This window comes from Bolinopsis microptera, chromosome 6 (genome assembly GCF_026151205.1).
Source record: "Bolinopsis microptera isolate Bmic1 chromosome 6, MBARI_Bmic_1.0, whole genome shotgun sequence".
Taxonomy (NCBI): Eukaryota; Metazoa; Ctenophora; class Tentaculata; order Lobata; family Bolinopsidae; genus Bolinopsis; species Bolinopsis microptera.
In genome coordinates, this window is record NC_087077.1 from 16,825,282 (window position 1) to 16,847,771 (window position 22,490).

Below are 22,490 nucleotides of genomic sequence, written 5' to 3' on the forward strand. Positions count from 1 at the left end.
TCAGTGACATAATAGATAAGAGTTTATTAACTATCATGCCAACTTTAGAGACGGTAACCACATTAAAAACTAAAGTTTTCCCAATCAAAATAAAGGGTTTATACAAAATAAAAGGTTTATGCACTAGACTGCGAGACAATTAACCTTATGCAATGCAGGTTAGTATAACTATAATATCGGACTGAGTTGAAATTTCTGAGAGCATGATACCCCAAAATAAATATATGCCTGTGTCTGGCAATAGCGTTCAGATGGCTTCCGAACTTGTGCGGATAAGATAATATAAAAAATACAAATAAACTATAATAACAATCTGAAAATTAATGTATCAGTACAGATCTTATACTCGAAATCAGGCACTTTCAAAACATTTCTCTTAAATTATCTTTCTTAACACCGTTCAATTGTAACTTTAAATTAAAATATTATGATGATCCGGACGATGATAAATATTAAATTACAACTGATTATATTTATGGATTTCGGCCTGTCGATGCTGGAAGCTGATCAGCTAATCGTTAATCGTTACCATGTGACAAGAATAGTATGATGAACCTCCCAATCAGTATCTATGTATCAAAAGAAAATATTGATCTAATTCAACTCGTCGGGAGCCCTTTTGAAACATCTCGAAGTTAGAGTGCAGAGTGCATGATTACTGATTATCAGCACGATTGGGTGAAACAAAGACGAAACCGTGTGTTGATTAGAATTAAAAGAGGAAGATATTTAGTGATAAATTGTGCACTCTTGCATTTAAGTTTTAATTGTTAGACTTGTTCGATGTAGGGCCTTTAATTTAACCTAATACTAATGCAGTTACTTAATACTTGGTAAGTCTAGGGAAAACAGGTGCTAGTTGTCGGAAATGAAATGGAGTCTGTTCCTGATCGAAGTTACATGATGCTGATAGATTTGATGCAGCTCAGCACTCAGCAGCCACTGTCTTCAAATAGAGTGTTCCAGTTCTGCAATCTGCAGTCTCAAATGTTTTCGCCCAGCTTTTCTTTTCATCGTGGTTATAGAAGACAGACCTGAAGAAATACTAGTATAATGATAATATAGGTAACATGTCCAGAATGAGTAAAATTGTATTATCGGCAAATTTACTTATGTGAAAACTCCCAACAGGGTGGCGCTGGCCCAGAAGTAACTGCACACAAGCAACCCTTTAATGATCACGCACGTAATTTGTGTGAAAATATGTAACTCATTTAACGAAGTCAGTGAAAAGAACCTACCTTTATTTACCAATGTCGATTTTTTGCTTGTGATGAAGTAGTCCTCGCAAATGTGAGATATGTATGTAGTTTGTTTTAAAAAGTAGGATTGTAGTCATAGTCGATGTATAGCGACGGTAGTTTACCAGCAGCTCCCTGTACAAATAGAAATGTGGTTTTTATATAATATTACTAGTTAAATTAATGAGTACAATGCAGGAATAAAAAAATGTGTCTTAAATGTTTTATATTAAATGTGTTATAATTATATTAACCACCTTATATTCGTATAATATGTACTCACAAACAATGATAGTCCCAACTGTTTTTAATTGCTTATAATTTAAACCTTCTTATTAAATAATTTAGATGACTGTGTCTGATCTAAAATTGCACGAGAAATAGAGAAAATTAGGTCTCAGACAGAACTCGACCGGGATATAACCGGCGCAGCCGGAATACCGGCTGGTATTTGGCGATTTTGTACCGGTACCGGCCGGGATTTTGGTTTTAGCCGGGATTTTTCCAAAATAAATTCAGTTTTTCTCAACGTTAATTTGAGTCCAAAATTAACAAATCTGTGAACATTTTCCTAAAACATTTTGACGAAGTCATTGAACAATGGAGACTGGAGTCAATCTATATTTAACATAATCATGGGTGTACGAATTATGGACTTCTTTCTGACTTATGACTTAATTATTGTGACTAAGTGTCACGGCTCACGGTCTTGTGTTACCGAGGGACAAGTAAAACAGAGTTCTCCGGGTAAAGAAAGCATTAATAAATGCTATTCAGTATTCATCCTATTCAATTATTCAGGTAAGGTGATGTAAACTGTAAAGTGATAAGCTCCAACGTCAAACACCATGTTCAATTAAATAAGTTTAAGTAACCAATACCAGATCACAGGATTGTTATAGTTACGGAGACTGTTGGAAACGATGCAAACCAGGATCGGACTCCTATCAGAAATAGTCGACCACCGGTCCAGCCTCCCTCAAACTCAAATGCCCTACCACTACCCCAGACCACATCCACCTCTTCAGCCAGGAACAGCGCTCCCACTATACCACTACCAGCAGTTCCTACCGCCTCAGAGGATACACTGCACGTGCCCGTTATTCCTCATGCCTCGTCTTAAATGTCCAGTCCATGAATCCTAGTGCATCAAGTGCGAGTATATGGGAAGTGCCAAAAATCTCAGCTCTTATTCAGGAGAAATCCAAAAACCACTCGTTACCGTTTATTGCACTTACGGAAACGTGGCTCAAGTCCTACATGTCAGACAAATACAAAATGTGCATCACCTCTTTCTCCTGCTGAGCAGAACCTCCCCCTTAAAAGTAAACAAATCTGCATCGCCTCCCAACGACAATCCAGATATATTAAGCAGCAGAGACAATCATTTAAGGAGACTTCGATATCTATCAGGATCATGATTATACTGCCTGAGAACTCAGCACTTCAGGATGAAACATATAATATTTGGTTTTCTCGATTTCATTCATATTTAGACAGAAGTCCGTGTAGATAATTGGTTATAGAATAATTGGATATAATTTTATGCGAAGTTGTGTCTGCGAAAATATACGTGTGAACTGGTCATCCCGCAAATGCTGAAAAAGTAGATGTTACCTATCATAAAATAACCGCTCGCACCGTACAGTGTACACGACAGAGTTGTGACTGCGTTTACAAATTCTTTATCATATTGATGTGTTGCCATGGCAACCGAAACTCCATCGGAAGATCGGCCTGTAAGGCATAATCATGATAATACACAGTATCAAAACATTGCCATTGATATCATAGCAACATTCCAGAGATTAGATTATGTGTGTGTAAGAAAATGTATGTTATAGTATTATACAGTCTGCTAGAACATTCCGTTTACACATGGTGGCCGATAACAACTTGTTTAATTTATCTCCGAATTACACACAAATTTCTGAAAGTTTCGTAGACTTAAATCAATTACAGAGGGTGTGGCTATTGGCCAGCCCCTCTATTTCACTATTATGGTTGAAACTATAAGAATACAGATTATATTGTTACAGTGATTTTACAAAAGTCGAAACAGTAAACACCAATTTGTAGGATACTTTAAATCACACCAAAATTGGTCCCAGAATGCAATGAAATCTGATGGCGTCTTTTCAGTGAAAAAGAGGCCACACTCTCTGTAATTGATTAAAGTTTACGAGACCTTTAGAAAATGAGTTATATAACTTGCAACTTAAACTAAGATAAATTGAGTATTTATACTCAATTTATCTTAGTTGCATGAGTAATATATATATACTCTCATTTTTTTAGAGCAAACGTAATTTAAATGGCTAAACACAATTCAATAAAATTTGGCTCGATCCGATTATCCAAACTATCAAATAAATGCGAAAATGAACCTTCTTTTGAAAACAATGAACACAAATATGTTTCGATTTGACAAATTTCTCGAACCAGTGGTGGTAGTAAGTCATACCAGAACCAATTATTTCAATTGGGCACTCAGTGACTGAGCTATTAATGCCAACGTTTGCACACTGACTTTTGGCCCACCCTGTATATTTATAATATACGGCTGGAAAAAATGTAACTGGATATCTGCCACAATGCTGCTATTATTAAGGTTAAAGTAACATTTAGCACATAAAGAAGTCTGGTTTGCTAGGTTTTAATTGGTCGTATAATAACAAATAAAAATGAGTTAAGACTACAAAAACGGTCGATAGAACCTAATTATAATACCTGTATCGAGAACTCGACTTCAATGCACTGATAGCGTTGGTACTAACATTCTATCAAATTATGTCATATCTTGAGACTTGATAGCTGCCTGAAACAGTTTTGAGTCAACATTATCGTGATATTCTAGAAATTGAAACCAATTCTCAACTTTAAAAAAGCAGGTTTCAATAAATGCCATAGAATTAAATTCTACCTTTTTAAATTTTAAGAATTTGTTGATTTATTAAAATTCTGTCTCAATTAATATATAAGGGTACATGCAATGTATTTCGACACGCACTGTAGACTCACTTATTGGATTCGTGCTAGATGCTGTGTACGTCACCCTCTTAACCACCTCTATGGCGAAGATGAGGATGGTAAGTGCAAGTACAGTAATGTGAGGAGAGGATGGGTATCATTTAGCACATTTTTGCTGTAGGTGTAAAGTAGCTCTTAGTCAAGGAGTATATAAATGACGGCACGACAAGGTTCTGCAACAGATCTCTGAACATGTTATCTTGTGAGCGCCGAGTGAACACTTATAAGAACAAGGCCAGCGATGTAAGACAGTATCATTGACTTAGTCCATGCTGGGAGGAAAAAAGCAAGTACAGACGACCGAAAGGAGTCGTGGTTTGGGATCCTGAGTGGGTCTCGATATTGGATAGTGCTTTTATATATCGGACCTTATGATATTCTCAAGGTCACCAAGACGGCACAGTCTTATGGCGGGAGGTAACGGTACCATCTAAAGAGCAGATTGCTGAATCATACAAGTAAAAACTCTACCGGTACAGCAGTCTTACAGCAGACTGAGATTCAAGCGAAAGAATTGTGCTGTTATAATTATGCGGTTAAAGTTCTAGCACCGGGAGTAGTTGTTCACGGTTTGGAGAGAGCTGAGTAGGCTAGTACGGGATAGAAGGGAAGAAGCAGCTCACTGTTCCAGATGGATCTACTTCTTATCAAGGAAGAAGGAGTGGTAGGTATAGTAAGGAAGATTGGAGCCTAAGAGTTAACTTAACATCTAAAGGTACCACAAACTTTATCTCGTCGCCAATTGCGAGCTTTAACGGGTTTCCTCAAGTGACTCGATGGTTTAATTGTGACAAATCATGATACGAACTTTGATGAACCCATAATAGTATAGTGCAATAATACTATGATAGTATTCTCATAAGTTCTACCCTTGCAACCGAGTACAATGTACATACTAAGTGATATCAAGCTGCAATCTAAAATTTATTAATTGAATCTCAAAATAACTTCAAATTTTACCTAATAATTGCGACATCGTTGGAAGTGAGAAATAAAATACATTAAATTTTAATCCAATTCTGCGAGAGAAGATTTGCCCAGACAGCTGACAAGAATGTATTACCATACTTCCTGTAAATGTGGTAGTTATTAGATCATATCAAACTTGAAAATTATGTCAAAGTTTTTCTCAGTCTCTGGTGTCAATCACCAGTAGAGTGCCCAGCTGCACCAAAACAACCTGCGATTTTTACGTGGGAAACATCGTATACTACACATGCTATACACTCTAGTTTTATAGCAGCTACTGATATCATGCGGCAGTATTAATAAGCATACAAATTCAGCGCAAAAAATTGTAAAGACGACACAAATTCATGCGGGATGTTAATAAATGTGTCCATGTTGAACTCAAACTCCGACAGAATTAAATTTCAAATCGGATATATTATAATTAATCAAATGGTATCTGCTCATGTTCCGTCTATATAATTATAAACTACAAAACTTAATAAATTAGTGAAGTTCTGAAACAAAGATCACGACTAGGTTTTATCAAAATTGAAAAGAAAACCGATCGAAGTGCACTAGAGATATAGTTTAAGTTTAAAGGGTCATCATTACTAAAATCTCTTCCTAGCTCCTAGCAATCAAGTTGTTAATCCTAGTTCTACACCTAAACAAGTACAAAATTACAGCCTTACATTTTGAAATTTTTCGATATCCAGCTCAACATAAGACTTCGATACCAATAATGCATAATGGGTACATACCGATGATCGGTGTTCGTAAATATTTGATTATTTATAGTATTGAAGTTTAAAATCTTCCTAATTATGTAAGAATAACAAAAGGAATCACGTACTAGTGTGCTGTTACGAAAAACAACTATTTAATAAAAATAAATTAACAGTATTCGAGTACAAAATTAAAAATACAAACTCCAACATAATCGACAGACAAACTCAATAAATGAAGATTTCGTCGTGAAACGAGCTATATATACAGCTATAACGTAGCGCTCGACTCCAGTCTGAACCAAAATTAAGTCGCGTTAGTAGGAAATTGACCACCAGCTGCTGGTGGTTCGAATGTTGGTTTGCACACTACTGTGGTTGCGAGAAGCATTATTTGATGCGCGCGCGACCCACCCAATGCGAGCTCTGCACTCGCGACGTCACATGCGCGTCTACAAAAACATTCTCGCGCGATACATTTTGATAACAAGTTAATTCTTCCTGTTTGTCACAATTTCGGCCGCGCGCTGCACAACATAACACATTATAATGTAAAAATAAACGCGCGTCAAACTTTCAAATCATGAATTAATTCATCTTCAATCTTGTATGATACATTATAACAGCAACTAATGAACAAAATATTCGAATTAAAAAACTTTAAACTACAAGGTTCAAATTTTATCACAGTTCATGTTAAGTTTCAAATTTAAAATGTTTTATTTTAAAGATCATTATGACTACCGCGCGAGTGTAATAACTGATAATCATCAAATTCTGACCAAGAGTTTATTTTCAAATTTTTTTAACCGATGATCATTGATCCAGAATATTGGCGTCTAAAATATGAAGTATGTTTATACATTATACATTATATGTTATACAGGATTTTCTGCTCGAGGCCTCAAAGTCGTCAAACGAAAGTGAAACCTATACTAAAAGTAAATTGACTCTTTACTACTAAATGACCACTAAATTGGGTAATGTAATGGCCATAAGAACTTTAAATGTTCTAAATAGTAAATTAAAGCTATTTGGTTTAATTGTTAATATCTTTTCATGTTTCAACTTTAAAAAATTTAAAATGTTCATTTTAAATTTTTCTTTCCACTTTCGAGGTTTTACTTTTAGGAAATTACAAACAACAAAGGAAATTATTAAATAGATTAATACATTAAATTAATCCGCACTTGCTTTGTACTAGTTGTAATAAAATAATTGTTTTTAAAAAGTTATTCAGTCAAAATATTATTACGCGCGCGCAAGCATTTTACAATTTAAATTTACAATTTAATGGTATCATATTGTCGATTAGGGACTATTTTTGGTAAAAATTTGTGAAATACTTGTCAATAAAACCAATTGACATTTGGTGAGCGAGAAAGAAGTTTCGAGCAAGTTTTGAAGGTGATCAAGATGGAATAACTAACAGTACATTTTTCGCGGTGACGCCATATATCATATATATACGTACGGCTGCAGACAGATCTGATATGAGATCGAGCGCTATATATTATCTTCTCCTATGATTGTAAGAAAAATGTCGATTGTTGCTATCGTCTGTTGATTGTGAGTTGATGTCTCGCTCCCTGCTGTTCAAATAATATAGTTGAGATATCTTCTTAAAATTTTGCCGATTTGCTATCGCTCAACTGATTTCTGATCTTATCATGCAATGACAAATGTTTGCACATACACATTTTCTTACAGCATCTTTTATTCCAAAGTTGTACCTAATGGCTAGGGCGTCATTGAATTCTTGCTTGTTGAGACAGAATCCAAATGATTTGATTTATTCCCTATAATTCTGAATTACATATTTTGATTTAATCATCACCCCAAGAAGAAGACATGTTTATGTATCCAGAATTTGCTAAGAAAGCTCTCAGAGATCATTCTAAGAATCTTCTATGTTCTAAATCAAAGATGGTCATATGAAGGTTTGTTAAGTATTTCTTTATTGGACTTTTTATTGGATCTTAAACATTTATACAAGGTTTTCACATGATCTTGACTGGTAGAAATATAGATAAGCCCATAGGTAAAGTACAATATTACAATTTGAGTAAAATACAATTTTTATTTTCCACAGAAGAATCAATACATGTTGAATTATAAATATCCGATAATTTCATTAATAATCATAAAAAGTTGCTTTGTAAAAGCAACTTATACATAAGCAACTTATATTTACAAAATAATACCAAATTTCAGCCTGGAACGAAACGAATGAAGAGACCGAAATGAATGAAGAAGACCTTTTCAGGTAAATAAATAACTGTGCTAAATATGTGATGAGGGTTTGTAGATGTTTAATAACCATGCTTCACTTTTGGACAATTTCTCAATTAAACAAGAAATTCAAGTTAAAACAATGATCGTAATGTGAATCAGGACCCTTATTATTTGTTAAGGGCACTGCAATGAATTTGAATTCCATGGCACTTAGATAGTGAACGTGAAATGACTAGTAACTAGAAAGTGTAGCACAGCAATGCCTTCAATCTTAACTGCTCATGTTAGGAAAATCCTCTAGTTAGTTTATGTCATAACACTGTGCCAAGGCCAGCTTTAACATCTAGGACTGTAATATTGAAAAAGCTGAATTGTGTGACTAACCTGATCCTGTTCTAAGTGCATAAAATGTCTCAGAATATGCCCAAAATGAGCAAAAGTCAATGATTTGGCAAAAGTTTGGTAGAATCAAGATGAATTAGGTAATCTTCATCTAAACTCTAGATAATTCAGCTAAAAGTCATAGTTGAAAGAATGATCTGCGAACTTTTTTCTGATTGTTGTCACGATGGACAAAAATACCGACAATAGCATTTATATGTTCATCGAGAAAATTTTGTACATACCATCGATATTTGAAGTATTGAACCGGATTTAAGTTAGTCATAGTAGGTTATCATAACATTGACATTGCTTACAAAGCACCAATTTCATGTGGTTTATCATTGGTACATGCCTAAAACAAGAAGTCATTTTAAGGTGGATAATGACACACAGTTCAACCAAATTATGTCAACAAAAAGGCACCCACTCCCTTGAACAATATTCTAAACTTCCATTTTGATAAATGAGTAAGTCACTTTCTGTTGATTTCCAGATGTCAGCTTCTGGTTCAGATACAAAACTTAGAATTGAACCAAAATGTGCCTGAGATGCATGTTTAATGGCCACCAGATTTTTGCCAAATGTACATGTACAAAAATGTACAAAATATGTCTTTTCCTGTTCCGTTTCCAGGGATTTCCGATTTTTTGTACATTTTTTAAGACCATTAATGTACATGGCCATCAGATTTTTGCCAAATGTACGCTAAATTAGTGTACAAAAATGTAGTTGGACCCCCCTGGCAATCTACCGTGCAAACCTCTTAAGCCCAATATGTTTTGACCATTTCTTTGCTTGGATATATAACTTAAATCCTTCTCCAATTATGAATATAGATAGATTTAAATTTTACCCTTTGTCTGGTTCCGGTTAGTTTTTGTCGGTCACCTGAATTTAAATTCCTCAAGTTTGAATATAATATGCTTGTTAGTCCTCATGTCATCAGACTTAAGAGTAATGAAATGGGGGGGGGGGGGGGAACCTCATTTTACCTCATTCGGGCAGCCAAAAAGGCAAAATTGGGATGAGGTAAAATGAGGTAAATTAATCTAGTATTCTGAGCCTTTTTAAGAGACAAAAAAGGTTTATTCGAAGTCATTACAGTATAATTGGGGGCTGTGCATGGTCTCCCATGATATTTAATGGTTTATTAGGGGTGATGTGGTCCCTGGGAAGGGGCATTCCCAGTTTAATCTAATTACTCTCCAAACTTGGGGTAAATAAAACTTCGCATTATAATTATTATTTATGAAAAGAAAATTGAACATTTCAATTTCCATGATCCATTAGGATATTGTTAATAGCACTTGCTAAGTTTTGTAAAAGAATTAGCAATAACTTTAGTGTCACTTTGGCAGTTGCCAATTTATGGGGATATTTCTGCATTGCATGACATGGACCATTTAAATAATATCTTAATTTGATATTGCGATTATCGAGTCACTCTGAAACAAATTTTGTCTAACTAGACCAAATGTAAACAACAGTTGTGCATGGAACTGGATTGGATATCTACATGAATTTAGTCGAAATTGCATAGTAAAAGGTCGTTTCATAATAAATTACTCATATAAACTCATACTTCATACAATTATAAGTTCTTATGTACATGTTAAATGTTCATGATTCGCTGTAGAATAAAGGGCGGTTCAGAAAACCACATTTCGTTGAAATAATTAGATATCACCTCTAATTAGTTGCTCTATAGGGTCGGGAACAACCAAAAATATGTTTATGTCTCTACGGTTTCGTATAATACTGACTTGGGCCACGCTTATATTTTTCACCAATTTTTAACAGGTAAAATTATCTAAATTCTAAATCGTCAATTTAGTCACGAATGAGTATGGAAGGGGTTCTAAATGTGTGCTCCTCTAATATAAACACTTAAACAGTAGGAAATGATTAACTTTAGTCGAGGTTTCAGGTCTCTACAATGTCGGGAAGTTCCTGCAGGAATTTGTGCATTGCGCTGAAGCGCAAGATTGACTGCGCCAAAATCGAAGGTCGTAGAGACATGAGACCTTGACTAAAGTTAACAATTTCATACCATAGCTATAAGAGTATGCCACTTTCAGAGTCATGAACACACTCCTACAGCTCTTAATCGTCAATTATACGAATTTTACCAGTTAAAATATATCATCTTTAACTGATATCAATTTAGTTTAACACTGTTAGTTTTAAAAAAGAACATAATACTTCACACCAAACTAACGCACAATATGATAATATAAAAAAGGAAGGTTTTCCTTGGATTCCAAATTCATCTTTGATTGTATCCTGGCACTGATTATCATTTTCGATTGTTCTCCATTTTCCAATGCAGTCAGCAAGTTCCAATTTAGGTAGACTAGGTTTTAGGAATCTTCATATTATGTTCAGAAGCAGGCCAGAAGGAATTGTTACCAGAGGATTATCTTCTTCGAACAAGGGAATTAATGAGGTCTTCATTTATTTCTTCATAACTCGTCAGTGACAGTCCGGACAGGATGAGCATCGACGAGATCCACTGATTACTTCATAGCTCGTCATTGATAGGATCAGTATTAAATGAGGTCGAATTACTTCATAGCTCGTCACTAACTGGATCAGCATAACATGACTAACAACTAACGAGGTCCAGTGATCTCTTGCTGATACGTCAAGACAGGATCAGTAAATAACTATAAATATCGAACAAAATTAGCTTAGAAATTACAGAGTACAAATGCCTTCTTCACTACTAACTCTTTGGCCTCATCTTTTTAAATCACTTATTCCCTCTGAAACAAGATAATGCTTAGGACTAGGAGGAACTTAGTTAAATTCTTGTATGATTCAGTAAGAGGAAAATTCCTTAGTAAGCTAACATTCTTTTATAGGATGTTACCACTTATCATATCTGTTATCCATTATATATTCTCATATTGTGTGTTAGTTTGGTGTGAGGTATCATTTTCTCTTTTAAAACTAACAGTGTTAAACTAAATTGATATCAGTAAAAGATGATATATTTTAACAAGTAAAATTCATATAATTGACGATTAAGAGCTGTAGGAGTGTGTTCATGACTCTGAAAGTGGCATACTCTTATAGCTATGGTATGAAATGGTTAACTTTAGTCAAGGTCTCTACGACCTTCGCTTTTGGCGCTGTGAATCTTGCGCTTCAAGCGCACTGCGAAAATTCCTGCAGGAACTTCCCGACATTGTAGAGACCTGAGACCTCGATTAAAGTTAACTATTTCCTACTGTTTATATTAGAGGAGCACACATTTAGAACTCCTTCCATAATCCTTCGTGACTAAATTGACGATTTAGAGAATGTTACCCGTTTAAAATTGGTGAAAAATATGGGCGTGGCCTAAGTCAGTATTATACGAAACCGTAGAGACACAAACATTTTTTTGGTTGTTCCTGACCCTATAATAGAGCAACTAATTAGAGGTGATATCTAATTATTTGAACGAAAAGTGGTTTTGTGAACCGCCTTATAATGCCAGATAACCCCCTCTATATCCCTGAGCTGTCCCGCATCAGGGTTCGCAGATCCTCTTTAGAGTTTGTCCCAATTTCCTTCAGTAACATAGACAAGTAGCTTTGTCTTGGTCGGCCTTGTTGTGCTCTACCAGTACCCTGAATACGTTCCCATAAGACTAAATCACTGGCAAGTAGCTCAGGATTTTACTAACATGTTCAGCCACTCAGAAGTGCCAAATGATCCTCTGGTTCATGAAATGAACAAAAATGAACTTAACCCTAAAATCGACTAAACTGAGTTGAAACCGATCAGAGTATGTTGGTCAATTCGTGGGAATTTAGAATAATGTTAATTTATTTGTTCTTTTTGTTCATTCCATGAACCAGGGGAATATTTCGCACTTTTAAGTGACTGGAAATGTTAGTACACATGCCCCTCTACCATACCAGATCCATTTCATGCCAGTTCAGGCATAATTACCGCTAAAAAGCATGTTTCTAAATTTCTGTCAAATGTTTCCAAAATCTTAACTACTGCTCAGAAACCAAAATGGAAATATTGCCCAGAGCCCTTTCTGAACAAGCTGGACCCACTAAACTTCCCGGGGACACTCCTGGTATCAATAGCAATCGGTTTCAGTTCAGTCCAGGACATTCTGAGACAATGTTCATTTTTTGTTCATTTCATTCATTCCATGAATTCGATAAATATTTCAAAACTAGCTGGAAATGTCAGTACACATGCCATCCTATCATACCAGAGCAAATTCTACTTAGTTTACGGACAAATACCGCCAAAAACATCGATAAAATGTTGTCTCCAACATCTTGGATACATCTTCTGTATTTTGGATACGACGGGCGCGATCTTGTTTCACCAACGAAATCCTACTAGCTTCATCAAATTTGATTAAATTTTACGCGCGCGGCGAGACGCGCGGATTTTCGAAAATGAACGAATTTAAGTAAACCCGATTTATTATATTATTTTTGCTCTGAAAATTAATATATAGGTGGAAGTAGAACCCAACTTTATTGCACTCTACGCATCTAAAACTCATATTAGTAGTAATGTTAGTTGTCGCTTAACTAAACCATTTCAGATTTTATGTCGAGTTACGTCATTGTTTGCATCATTGATGTAAAATATACCTGGGAGAAACTCCTTCTATCCGCACCTCACGCATGATGAGTGATAGCTCATATCGAAAACCCCCGAGCTGAAGTGTGTGTCACACGAGAGTCTGCAACATGGTGTGTAGTTAATACTTTTGAAAATTAATTATTTCACCACTAGAAGATTTACAGGTTGTAATTGTAATACGTCTATCTATGTGTTATGATTCATGTTTGTCTATTAATAATAATTATTTTTCTCAGGAGTCCCGTGCGAAGGACAAAATTTGCCGTTACGGCAGTAGACTATTTTAGCTAAGAAAGCAGAGTTCAGAGCAGAATTGAAGCAGAAAGCTGCCGACCAACACCTGTACCTCTCAGCGCAGCAACACAAAACAAAAAAGGTGGCACCCAATCTATTCACCCAACTCCTGACAGTACATGGAATCACCCCAGACAACTACAGACTTCCTCTGGCGTTTGGTCTTCTCCCTGGAAAGCGGCAAGAACACTACACAAACTTACTAGAAGAACTGGATCGCTTTGGACCTTTCCAGCCAGACACCGCCCTTTGTGATAATGAAGCTAGACTACGGAACAGTGTCACTGCTGTCTGGCCCGGGACTACTCTACGTGGCTGCTACTTCCACTTCAAACAGGCTCTATGGAGGAACTTCGCTCGCTCCGACCTTGTTCCGGAGTATCAGGTGGTTGGATCCGACATCCGGAAAGCCTTCCAACGGATCGGAGCTCTACCTTTCATCCCTCCTGATGACATTCACTACGCAGGGCAGACCTTTAGACCTATCCTCTCCGCAGATATGGATTTCTTAACATTATACTTTGAGTCCACGTGGATGGGAACACCAAACAGACCTGCTCGCTTCGATCACCTGTCCTGGAACCAGTACGATTGCTGTCTAGCTGGTCTCCCACGCTCTTTGAACCTTACAGAAGGATGACAATGGTTTCCGCAGCCTCGTCCAGTGTTCAAATCCTACCATCTGGAAATTCCTTGAAGCCCTCAAACTAGAGCAAGGACTAACAGACTCAACACTGACAACACTCTTGGAGTATTCTAAGACAGGACAACACTTGTTATGCTCCAGCTCTACAAATCCCTGATAAGGTCCAGAGTGGAGTACTGCTGCCCGCTTTGGAATCAAAACAAGATCTATGATGTCCAGTCTATCGAGAGCATACAACGCTAGCTCACCAGACGGATTCTAGGGCTCAGAGACACCGATTAAATGGAATAGACTGAAGGAACTGAAACTTACATCACTGCAAAGACGCCGAGAACGCTACACCATCATACATCTGTGGAAAGTTCTCCAGGGAATATGTCCAAATGTTCTAGATGTACAGTTCAGAGAGAATGCCAGACTGGGAGTTAAAGTTATACTCCCTTCTCTCACCAAACAAGCATCAGCTGCTGCACGCTCCACCTACGACCACTCATTCGCAGTAAGAGCTGGAAGGCTCTGGAATGTTCTCCCCAAAATTGTCAATACTCAAAGGACTTAGACAAGCTTCAAGACATCTCTTGGAAACTTCCTAGACACCCTTCCAGAATCCAGACAAGCCCCTACTTCTGGATACAGTGCAGAAAACTCTATTTCTACAGACATAGCGGAGTTCTACAGTTACTAGCTACGAGTCCACATGGATCGAGATCTCATCAATCCTACCTTCGCTCACTACAAATGGAGTCCACCAAGATGCTGCTTCCCCGGAGTTCAACATAGCTGAAGGATTGCTCCACGGCCTCTACTGCACTCAATGTTATCCTTTTCAAACCTTACTATCTGGAAATTTCTGGACTGTCTGAAGGCGGGGCAGGACATAACATATGTGAAACTCACGAAGAGACTGTGCAGAGAACGTCCTAGCCGAGGAGCAGCAAAGTGGATCTTAAGTATGACGAGAGACTGCAGACTGTTAACTTGATTTTCTTAAAGTTATTGGATGTATGATTTGAATTTATGATATAATGAATTTGTGATTTTAATTTATTAACATGACTTTTAAATTGATAATCTCTCTTGGTGAAGAATATAATAATAATTTGTATAATTTGTAAAGTTCGTAGATTCCTCTACAGGGTCATCGAATAGTCGACCGCCCTTGTTTAACAGTACACTACATTGTAGATGTTCTGAAGGAGTATCCTAAGATTCTTGATCTTTTGGCACAGGCACCCCTCCTCATTTAACCGTCAATCAAGTTTCCTATCATTCGGCTAATTCGACCGAGGAGATCACATAGATCCAATGAATCCTTAGCTACTCCCTAGACTGAGTAAAACTGGGATTCTAACCCTGAACCTGTACAGAAGGCGGAAGCTCTAACAACTAGGCCACCCAGCCATTGAGAAAAATTGGGGGAAATTCAACTAAGCGTCGCTTATTTTCGGTACTGCTTGTCCCCGTTGATTAACCGACGTGTTACCACACTTAGTATTTAGGCTTCATGCAGAGAAAAGCATGTCAAGACGATAATCCCGCTTAGGCCATATTACAATTCAAATACACGATGCAACGAATTTTGAGGCCATGCCTTGGCCTTGTTCATACAAGTTGTATATCCTACTGGAGAACTAAAGCAATATTGGGCCGCATTCTTTGTTGGCACCGCAATCATTTCCTATTCTAACATACATAGCATAATAACATTGAACATAGGTAAGCAAGCAACACCACGATTTTCTCGTAAAATCGGTAATATTTCTGTATTTAATGTAGAGCCGGGCGCTAGATCACAGATATCCCTAGATAATAGATATGCACGATCTTTGATCCATCTAGGGTCGCCCCTGAAATTGGAGATACGCTCTCTAAGGCATGCTACCATCTTATTTCACAATTGCCTGTAGGGAGGTACCCCAAAAATTACCTCTTTAACTAACAGTTGCACTGCCACCAGACAGGAGGGTGTAAAATGCAGCTCTGATTTGAAGAAATCAATATGACTGAAGACTCTTATAAAGCTAATTTGTAGCGGTTGCATCGGCAATCTGTTCAGCCGACAACCACTACATTTATTGATTACGAGCTGTGCTTGTAATCGATAAAGGATTCCAATGTTGTAGTGTCAGAGTCAGTAAATTAACGCATGCTACCCTAAATTAACGCATGCTACCGGCCCTGTACCCCAATACACACGATGTCCTCAGACCTCCTCATTGATTCTCCAGTAAATTTAACGACATTACTTCGGAGTATTCCAACAGCCACATTGTTACACACGTGCAACCAGCCAATTGCAGGTAGCCGAAGGATTAATTTTGGCCAGTGACGGTTAAACTTAAAGTAGTGTGTACCGTACTTCGCCCGAGACTGCTGCAATGTGCAGCTCCTCATTTAACCCTCACTTCCGATGTCCCGAGTATTCGGCTGATAGAAATGTTCCCTTTGTCTATAAGTATAACCACGATCCAATAAATGTAAGCAAAAACTATATTCATCACTTATTTATCGCCATTTAAAAGTTTATAATATTTGACCCTATGTTCTCCAGTCCTAATATATAGTATAACCGGCCCGTATAATATATATAATATAAATATATAATATAACCCGTAAAGAGCGAGTAGTGCGACCGACGTAAGCCTTTCCACAGACACTACATTGGGAAATAACAAATAAATGATGTTGTAACTCTATAAGCAGTAGAAGTTTCCACTTTGCAAGGGAAGCTTTAAGTTCACAAAATTTGCATCGTGGCACATTGCATTCGCTGGTTCATGGTTGGGCCATGTTTAGCTCCTAAAGCAAGTAAAGTTCTTTCAATTTGACGAGGCGAGATTTTAACAACATAACTCGCAGGACTGCTGTATTTAGCACACGCGCGACTGTAATGATATGAAAATGAGCCGTCCGCTCATGCCTATATATAGTCATCGTGTCCATAGATACGTGAAGCGACGCGTATCCATAGATACGTGTAGCAACGCGCAAGTTATTCTATTATGAATTCATTTTGTTCGGCGCGCGGCGTAAGAATTTATTTTGACCATATAAAAGTTCATAACTTTTTATGAGAACCTGTGCTGAGTTTTTTGAGAAGGGCGACATTCGATTGAGCATTTTTGCTATCCAATGGTATAAAATGTAGCACCAGCGCAATTATCGCTCAATAATCTTATTTCTACGCGCAGCTCTCAGCGGGCAGTAGTGCATCGCGCTACAAACGCGTACATAGCCACATGAGTCCATAGTATGCACCGCTTGATTCACGGTGTCAATCCTTCGCATCTCGCCGATCTGCATACGGTTGCGAGAAGAATTATTTGATGCGCTGCGCGACCCAGTTAAGTAGTGCATCGCGCTACAAATGCGCCGCGTACTGCGTGACGCGCTTGTTTCACTGCGGTCACGCGCTACTGCAAGCGAAAGGGCTTTGGTTAGAGCAAGTATTGTGTAAAATTTGACATTCTTAAAAATAAATGGTACTCAAATAATTGAAAAATCTGACCAGGTTCAATTTTTTTTTTCGTGCTTATGCCTTACATTCATTTTGTCATACGTTGTATGACCCGCCGCGCACGAAGTGCGCGGCTCCCCCTGTATCGTCAGGACGACCGTGGGTGTCAGGACGACCGTGGGTGTCACAACGTCGTGGTTGTCACAACGTGATACAACATTCATTCGATCATTTAATAAATGCGTTCAAGTTTAGCTTTGTAGCGATATACATTACCGGGCCGGGCTTTGCATCAACATGAACAATCAAATATTATTTTTTGCCTCCACCTTACTTTTTATATAATTATAATTTTTTAATTCAATTACATACTCCCTATAGACCAACGAATATTCTTTAAAGTTTGTCTATTAACCTACAAATCAGTTCACGGTACTGCACCTGATTACCTCAAAGCACTACTGGATTTGGATGTAGCGGATAAAGAACTCTCAAACACCATGACCATGACCAGGTCGAAGAGACCTGGTGACCATCTCATGCTCAAGGTACCAAAGAATAAAAAGTCCAAAGTTGATGACAGACGTTTCTCAAGCCATGCACCGATTGCATGGAACTCTCTTCCACTGATGTTGAGATGTATTACTGATACCAACTGCTTCAAGCGAATGTTAAAGGACCATTTGTATAATCAGTTTTGATGTTTTTTCTTTCCATTTGTCTTCATTTTGCAAGACACCTTGGCTTTTATCTCTTACCGCACTCTATTTTATGTCTAAGTTCTCTACCTTTCTTTGTCACTGTACTAACCTTTATTATACCTACATGTATTGTATGGTCTCTGCTTCTTTTTAGTTTAGTGGGGTTTAAAATAAAAGATGTTTTAATTTTGTCTTGGTCTTATATTAATATTACGTTATACTCTTGTTCATTTTTACACATTTGCTCACATCACTCACAGTCAGCCGCTCTGACATGGTTAACCACCTTCCTTGTGTTGTTGGTTAATCATATGAGCGGGATATAAATACCTCATTTCATTTCATTTTGTATAATTTTCTAATTCAATTTTGTACATAATTCATTAACACGAATAAAAACCTTTTTTGTGCGTATAGTACTACATCATTGCGTTATAATATTTTTACAATTCAACAAAATACATTAATCATGGACTGCTACACTCCATATATAAAAAGTTGAGTTGCACACTAATTTTCTTATTTTGTTTAAAATACTTTCAACGTAACGTCTGTCGATGTCTCGATACCATATTTGTTGAATCTGCATCGATAAGTCCCACTGTCTCTTTCTGTTGGGCTTTTAAAGTAAAGCCGATATGTACCTGTAGATTATGTAAATTTGTGAACTACTGGTTAAATTGTCTAAATTGTAGAAGGCCCCAATTAATAGCTTATGCATTATGACAATCATTCGATTTTAAGTTTTATGCTGGGCGCTCGATTAATGATACTTAGTTGGTAATGTCATTTAAAAACCTTTATTTTTATTGAACCCAAATGTTTCTCCATGACTATCTTCTGACAATTTTACTGGAGCTTGACCAGGAGTGATCTTATACCAATCAACATTATTTGGATCAGATTGATTTGGCAGGTTGATATCGATGACCTTCAGATCACATATTATCCAAAAGCTTTTTCCCGATTCTTGATCTTTTGTCAGTTCTTTCCTGTTCTTTATTCTTACTGTTGCTGAACCCTCTGAATAAAATTTCAATTGATATTTAATTTTGAATATTCATAATAGTATTATGATAGTTTCTAATAAATGGAAATGTACAACCCCACATCATGTGTGGATGAATTCCCCTACATAAAGGTTACAATAGAAAGGGAAGTCGTCACTTCATTTACACTTTGTATTGAACTTACCAATCATTTCCACGATAACCGTAGCATTGCAACGTTCTTTGCTTTCTTTAGTTTGGAATTTAACATGAGCTTCATAAAGTCCTGCGTCCTCTGGTTGGAAAGAATTGATCTCAAAACCTCGTACCATTACATCCTTACCATCTGTTGCTGGATCAAAATGATTTCCATCTTTTAACCAACTCACTGTTCCATGTTTTTGGAAGGCACTTTTCTTTATTCCACTGAACTGTTTTAAACTAATGTGAATTTTTACTAAGTTATATATAATATTTATTTTTTTACTTGTATTTTACTTCTATTTAAGAACACATTATATCATACTGTCTGTCTATCGAAAGAAACATTCGTTTGACAATTTGAATCTCCAATAACCAAATGAATCAAATTTCGATGTTGCATTATTTATCCTCAGAACTGGTTTGACTGCTATTACTACTAACCCAGACGGTGAATGATGAGTCTATTACCGCTCTTATATGATCAGGTTCCAATTCAATACTGCAGTCATTCCATATATCTGTGGAATTAGCATTGAGAACTTCAATTAGCCAGGAAAAAAGTTACTCTATTTAAAAATCGCCTCAGATGTTAGATAGAAAGTATTCACTTTTGATCTAATTATTAAAAATACTCTAATAACCTTTGTCGACACAAGTTTCCGAATCAGAGTCTTTGACAAAACCAGATTTGCAATGACAGCGGTATCCTCCAAGGGTATTCTCACAGTCCTCAGTAGGAGAGCAATTATCTTCAGTTGCACATTCATTCACATCAACACACTGTTTATTTTTTGGTATATATCCTGAATCACAATGGCATTTTCCTGCTTCATCTTGGACAAAAGCTTCCTGACAGTTACATGTGTAGCCCCCTGCAACAGTTGCAATGCTTGAGAATGTTCTTGAAGATAATATTAACTTAAATTCTGATCAAGGCAATCAAAATTCAAATAAGTTGTTCAAAATTCTATACTCAGTACGAAAAATATCATGTTTTGTTAAAACCTTCAATATTGGAGCAAACATATACATCTTCATCACATGGATTTGTCAAACACTCATCAATGTCTTCACATCTGCCACTCACCAACTTGTATCCTGCCAAACACTGACACCTAAACATTAATTACATATTTTATTTGATACAAATATTTGGTTGTTGTGCTTTAATTCCTGCAGTTTATTGTACTATTTTCATGAAAATTAGGCAGTTCTGTCACATCAGTAAATTGAGTCATATAACCTGTAAGATCCAGGAATGTTAATGCATTCTCCATTGCCACATGGCATCTCTGCGCATTCATCCACATCTACACAGGTCTCACTATTAAAATGATACCCTTCGTTGCAGACACATTTGAAATCAGTTCCATTGATAGCAACACATTCACCTTTTCCGCACCTGCCGCATTATGTTATTATTCCTGTGTGACTCAAAATTATTTTGAACCCTAACTCATCATAGCATAACTCACTAGTAGGTATGTGAAAGTTCAATAGCTTTATCATATCAATTGGTCTTACCTCAAAGGTTGTTCCTCACATGCACCCGGAATAACTTCGTTACACTGTGGTAAGCCATTTTTCCCAAGTGTACACTCCTCATTGTCATCACACCTCATTTCTTCACATGTGGGGCAGGCTCTTTTAATGTATTCATCTCTGAAACGGGTTTTTTTTCCTGTCAGCAATGAAGTGTTAGATGTAATAATCATACGTGTGTTATGTGTAGCATTCTCCTAGCATACAGAAGAAGAATGGAATCATTGTTCTTTCCTAATATTGGTTTCTCCAAAGGCATTATTACCCAGTTAGTTTTTGACAGATCATGGAAAGACGACACCAGGATCCCGGTTCGTTTACGCAATCTTTCACTGAACACACTCCATCCTCAAGTCTGATGTTTCCTATACTGTCGATCTTAGACCTGATTTTTGTAAAAATTATTTTCGACCAGCTAGTCTCTCACAGACTGATCAGACACTCAAAATAATTTTGTTGATAGGTAAACTTTCAACTTGAGTATTTCGAAATAGTCTTAAATACTAACCTGATTTGCTTTGAAGTCAACTCCATCCAAGGACTATAGATGTTACAACTATTTGGAACATAACCTTTCGGACACTCAAGGCTTGGGCTCTGGCTGCTTTGATAACGGTACTCGTAATTTCCTATCATCAGCTCTGAGCATAAGTCTTTTGCAATGTTTATTGGTCCACAGTATGCTATCGCCTAAAAATCAACAACATGAGATATATTTCGTACTATCCAACAGTCTAATCTCTAAGTAATTGCAACAAGGACTATTGTATAACCTTTTCTTAAAGATATGTACTGCAATAACCTGGATGGAATGAGGTGATTTTCTTGAACTCTGAGCAACACAGGAGGCCCCTGAATTCTCGATCACAACTCCGTCACTTGCAGTTGGAACTCCGTAAGTCATACACCTCATCACCTTCAATCCTAGATGTGACACCGTATAAGTTTCCAATGATTCGTGGTAAATAGTTGAGTAAATTATTTATCTTACAGATCAGAAGATTAATTAATGCTCCATTTCCAAAATAATAATCGTATAAGTGAGAATAAAATACCATTTGGACATTCTGCTGTTGATTTAGCATCTACTGCTGATATCGTGTCACCAACAACGATCGTCCCTAGTCGAATAAAAGTAACATAAATTATAAGATAGCAAGGGCCAAGGATGTTGCCTGGTTTTTATTCGTTCTGAACTGAACCCCTTATAGAATGTTAGAATATTGAGCTTAAATAATTGAATTCTTGGAAAAAGACTAGTTAGCTTACAGATAGTATTCTTAATGACACATGTTTTGAGATTGCTAGCTGTGTCAGTATGAAGTTGGTATCCCTCCTTGCAAATACAAGTGTAATCCTTATCTCCAACTGGTTCACATTCTCCGTATGTGCCACATCTGAACAATGAAATGTTAGAAATAAACAAGAGGGAAATGATGGGGAAGTTGTTACATCGACAGCTATACTGGATTTTGATTGGTCGATG

At 36.8% G+C, this 22,490-nt stretch overlaps 2 protein-coding genes and 2 long non-coding RNA genes across 8 annotated transcripts in view; 1 reads left to right on the top strand and 3 right to left on the bottom strand.

The window, feature by feature from the left end:
- Positions 1–22,490, bottom strand: part of LOC134817235 (kinesin-like protein KIF28P) — a 159,961-nt gene that overhangs the window by 122,676 nt on the left and 14,795 nt on the right. The window lies entirely within an intron of this gene.
- On the top strand, positions 7,390–15,083 carry LOC134817240 (uncharacterized). The gene is made up of 4 exons (XR_010160491.1): positions 7,390–7,887; positions 8,162–8,213; positions 13,131–13,281; positions 13,408–15,083. It is a non-coding gene; the product is annotated as an uncharacterized LOC134817240 (long non-coding RNA).
- Positions 18,691–21,689, bottom strand: LOC134817154 (fibrillin-2-like). Its single transcript, XM_063826285.1, has 10 exons — positions 21,513–21,689; positions 21,270–21,389; positions 20,987–21,124; positions 20,706–20,864; positions 20,468–20,577; positions 20,104–20,334; positions 19,904–19,980; positions 19,464–19,689; positions 19,068–19,292; positions 18,691–18,913 (listed from the first exon to the last, which is right to left on the bottom strand). The coding sequence occupies exons 1-10, from the start codon at positions 21,638–21,640 to the stop codon at positions 18,798–18,800; spliced, it is 1,530 nt and encodes a 509-aa protein (XP_063682355.1). The 5' UTR covers positions 21,641–21,689; the 3' UTR covers positions 18,691–18,797.
- On the bottom strand, positions 21,845–22,354 carry LOC134816759 (uncharacterized). The gene is made up of 3 exons (XR_010160439.1): positions 22,274–22,354; positions 22,060–22,125; positions 21,845–21,928 (listed from the first exon to the last, which is right to left on the bottom strand). It is a non-coding gene; the product is annotated as an uncharacterized LOC134816759 (long non-coding RNA).

Excerpts from the sequence above, each read along its gene's own strand:
- LOC134817154 (XM_063826285.1), bottom strand. The coding sequence starts at position 21,640 with ATGATAGGAAATTACGAGTACCGTTATCAAAGCAGCCAGAGCCCAAGC. Across the intron at positions 20,865-20,986 it reads TGTGAGGAACAACCTTTGAG|GTGCGGAAAAGGTGAATGTG; the intron begins GTAAGACCAATT and ends ATAATGCGGCAG. Across the intron at positions 19,690-19,903 it reads ACTCATCATTCACCGTCTGG|TTCAGTGGAATAAAGAAAAG; the intron begins GTTAGTAGTAAT and ends AGTTTAAAACAG.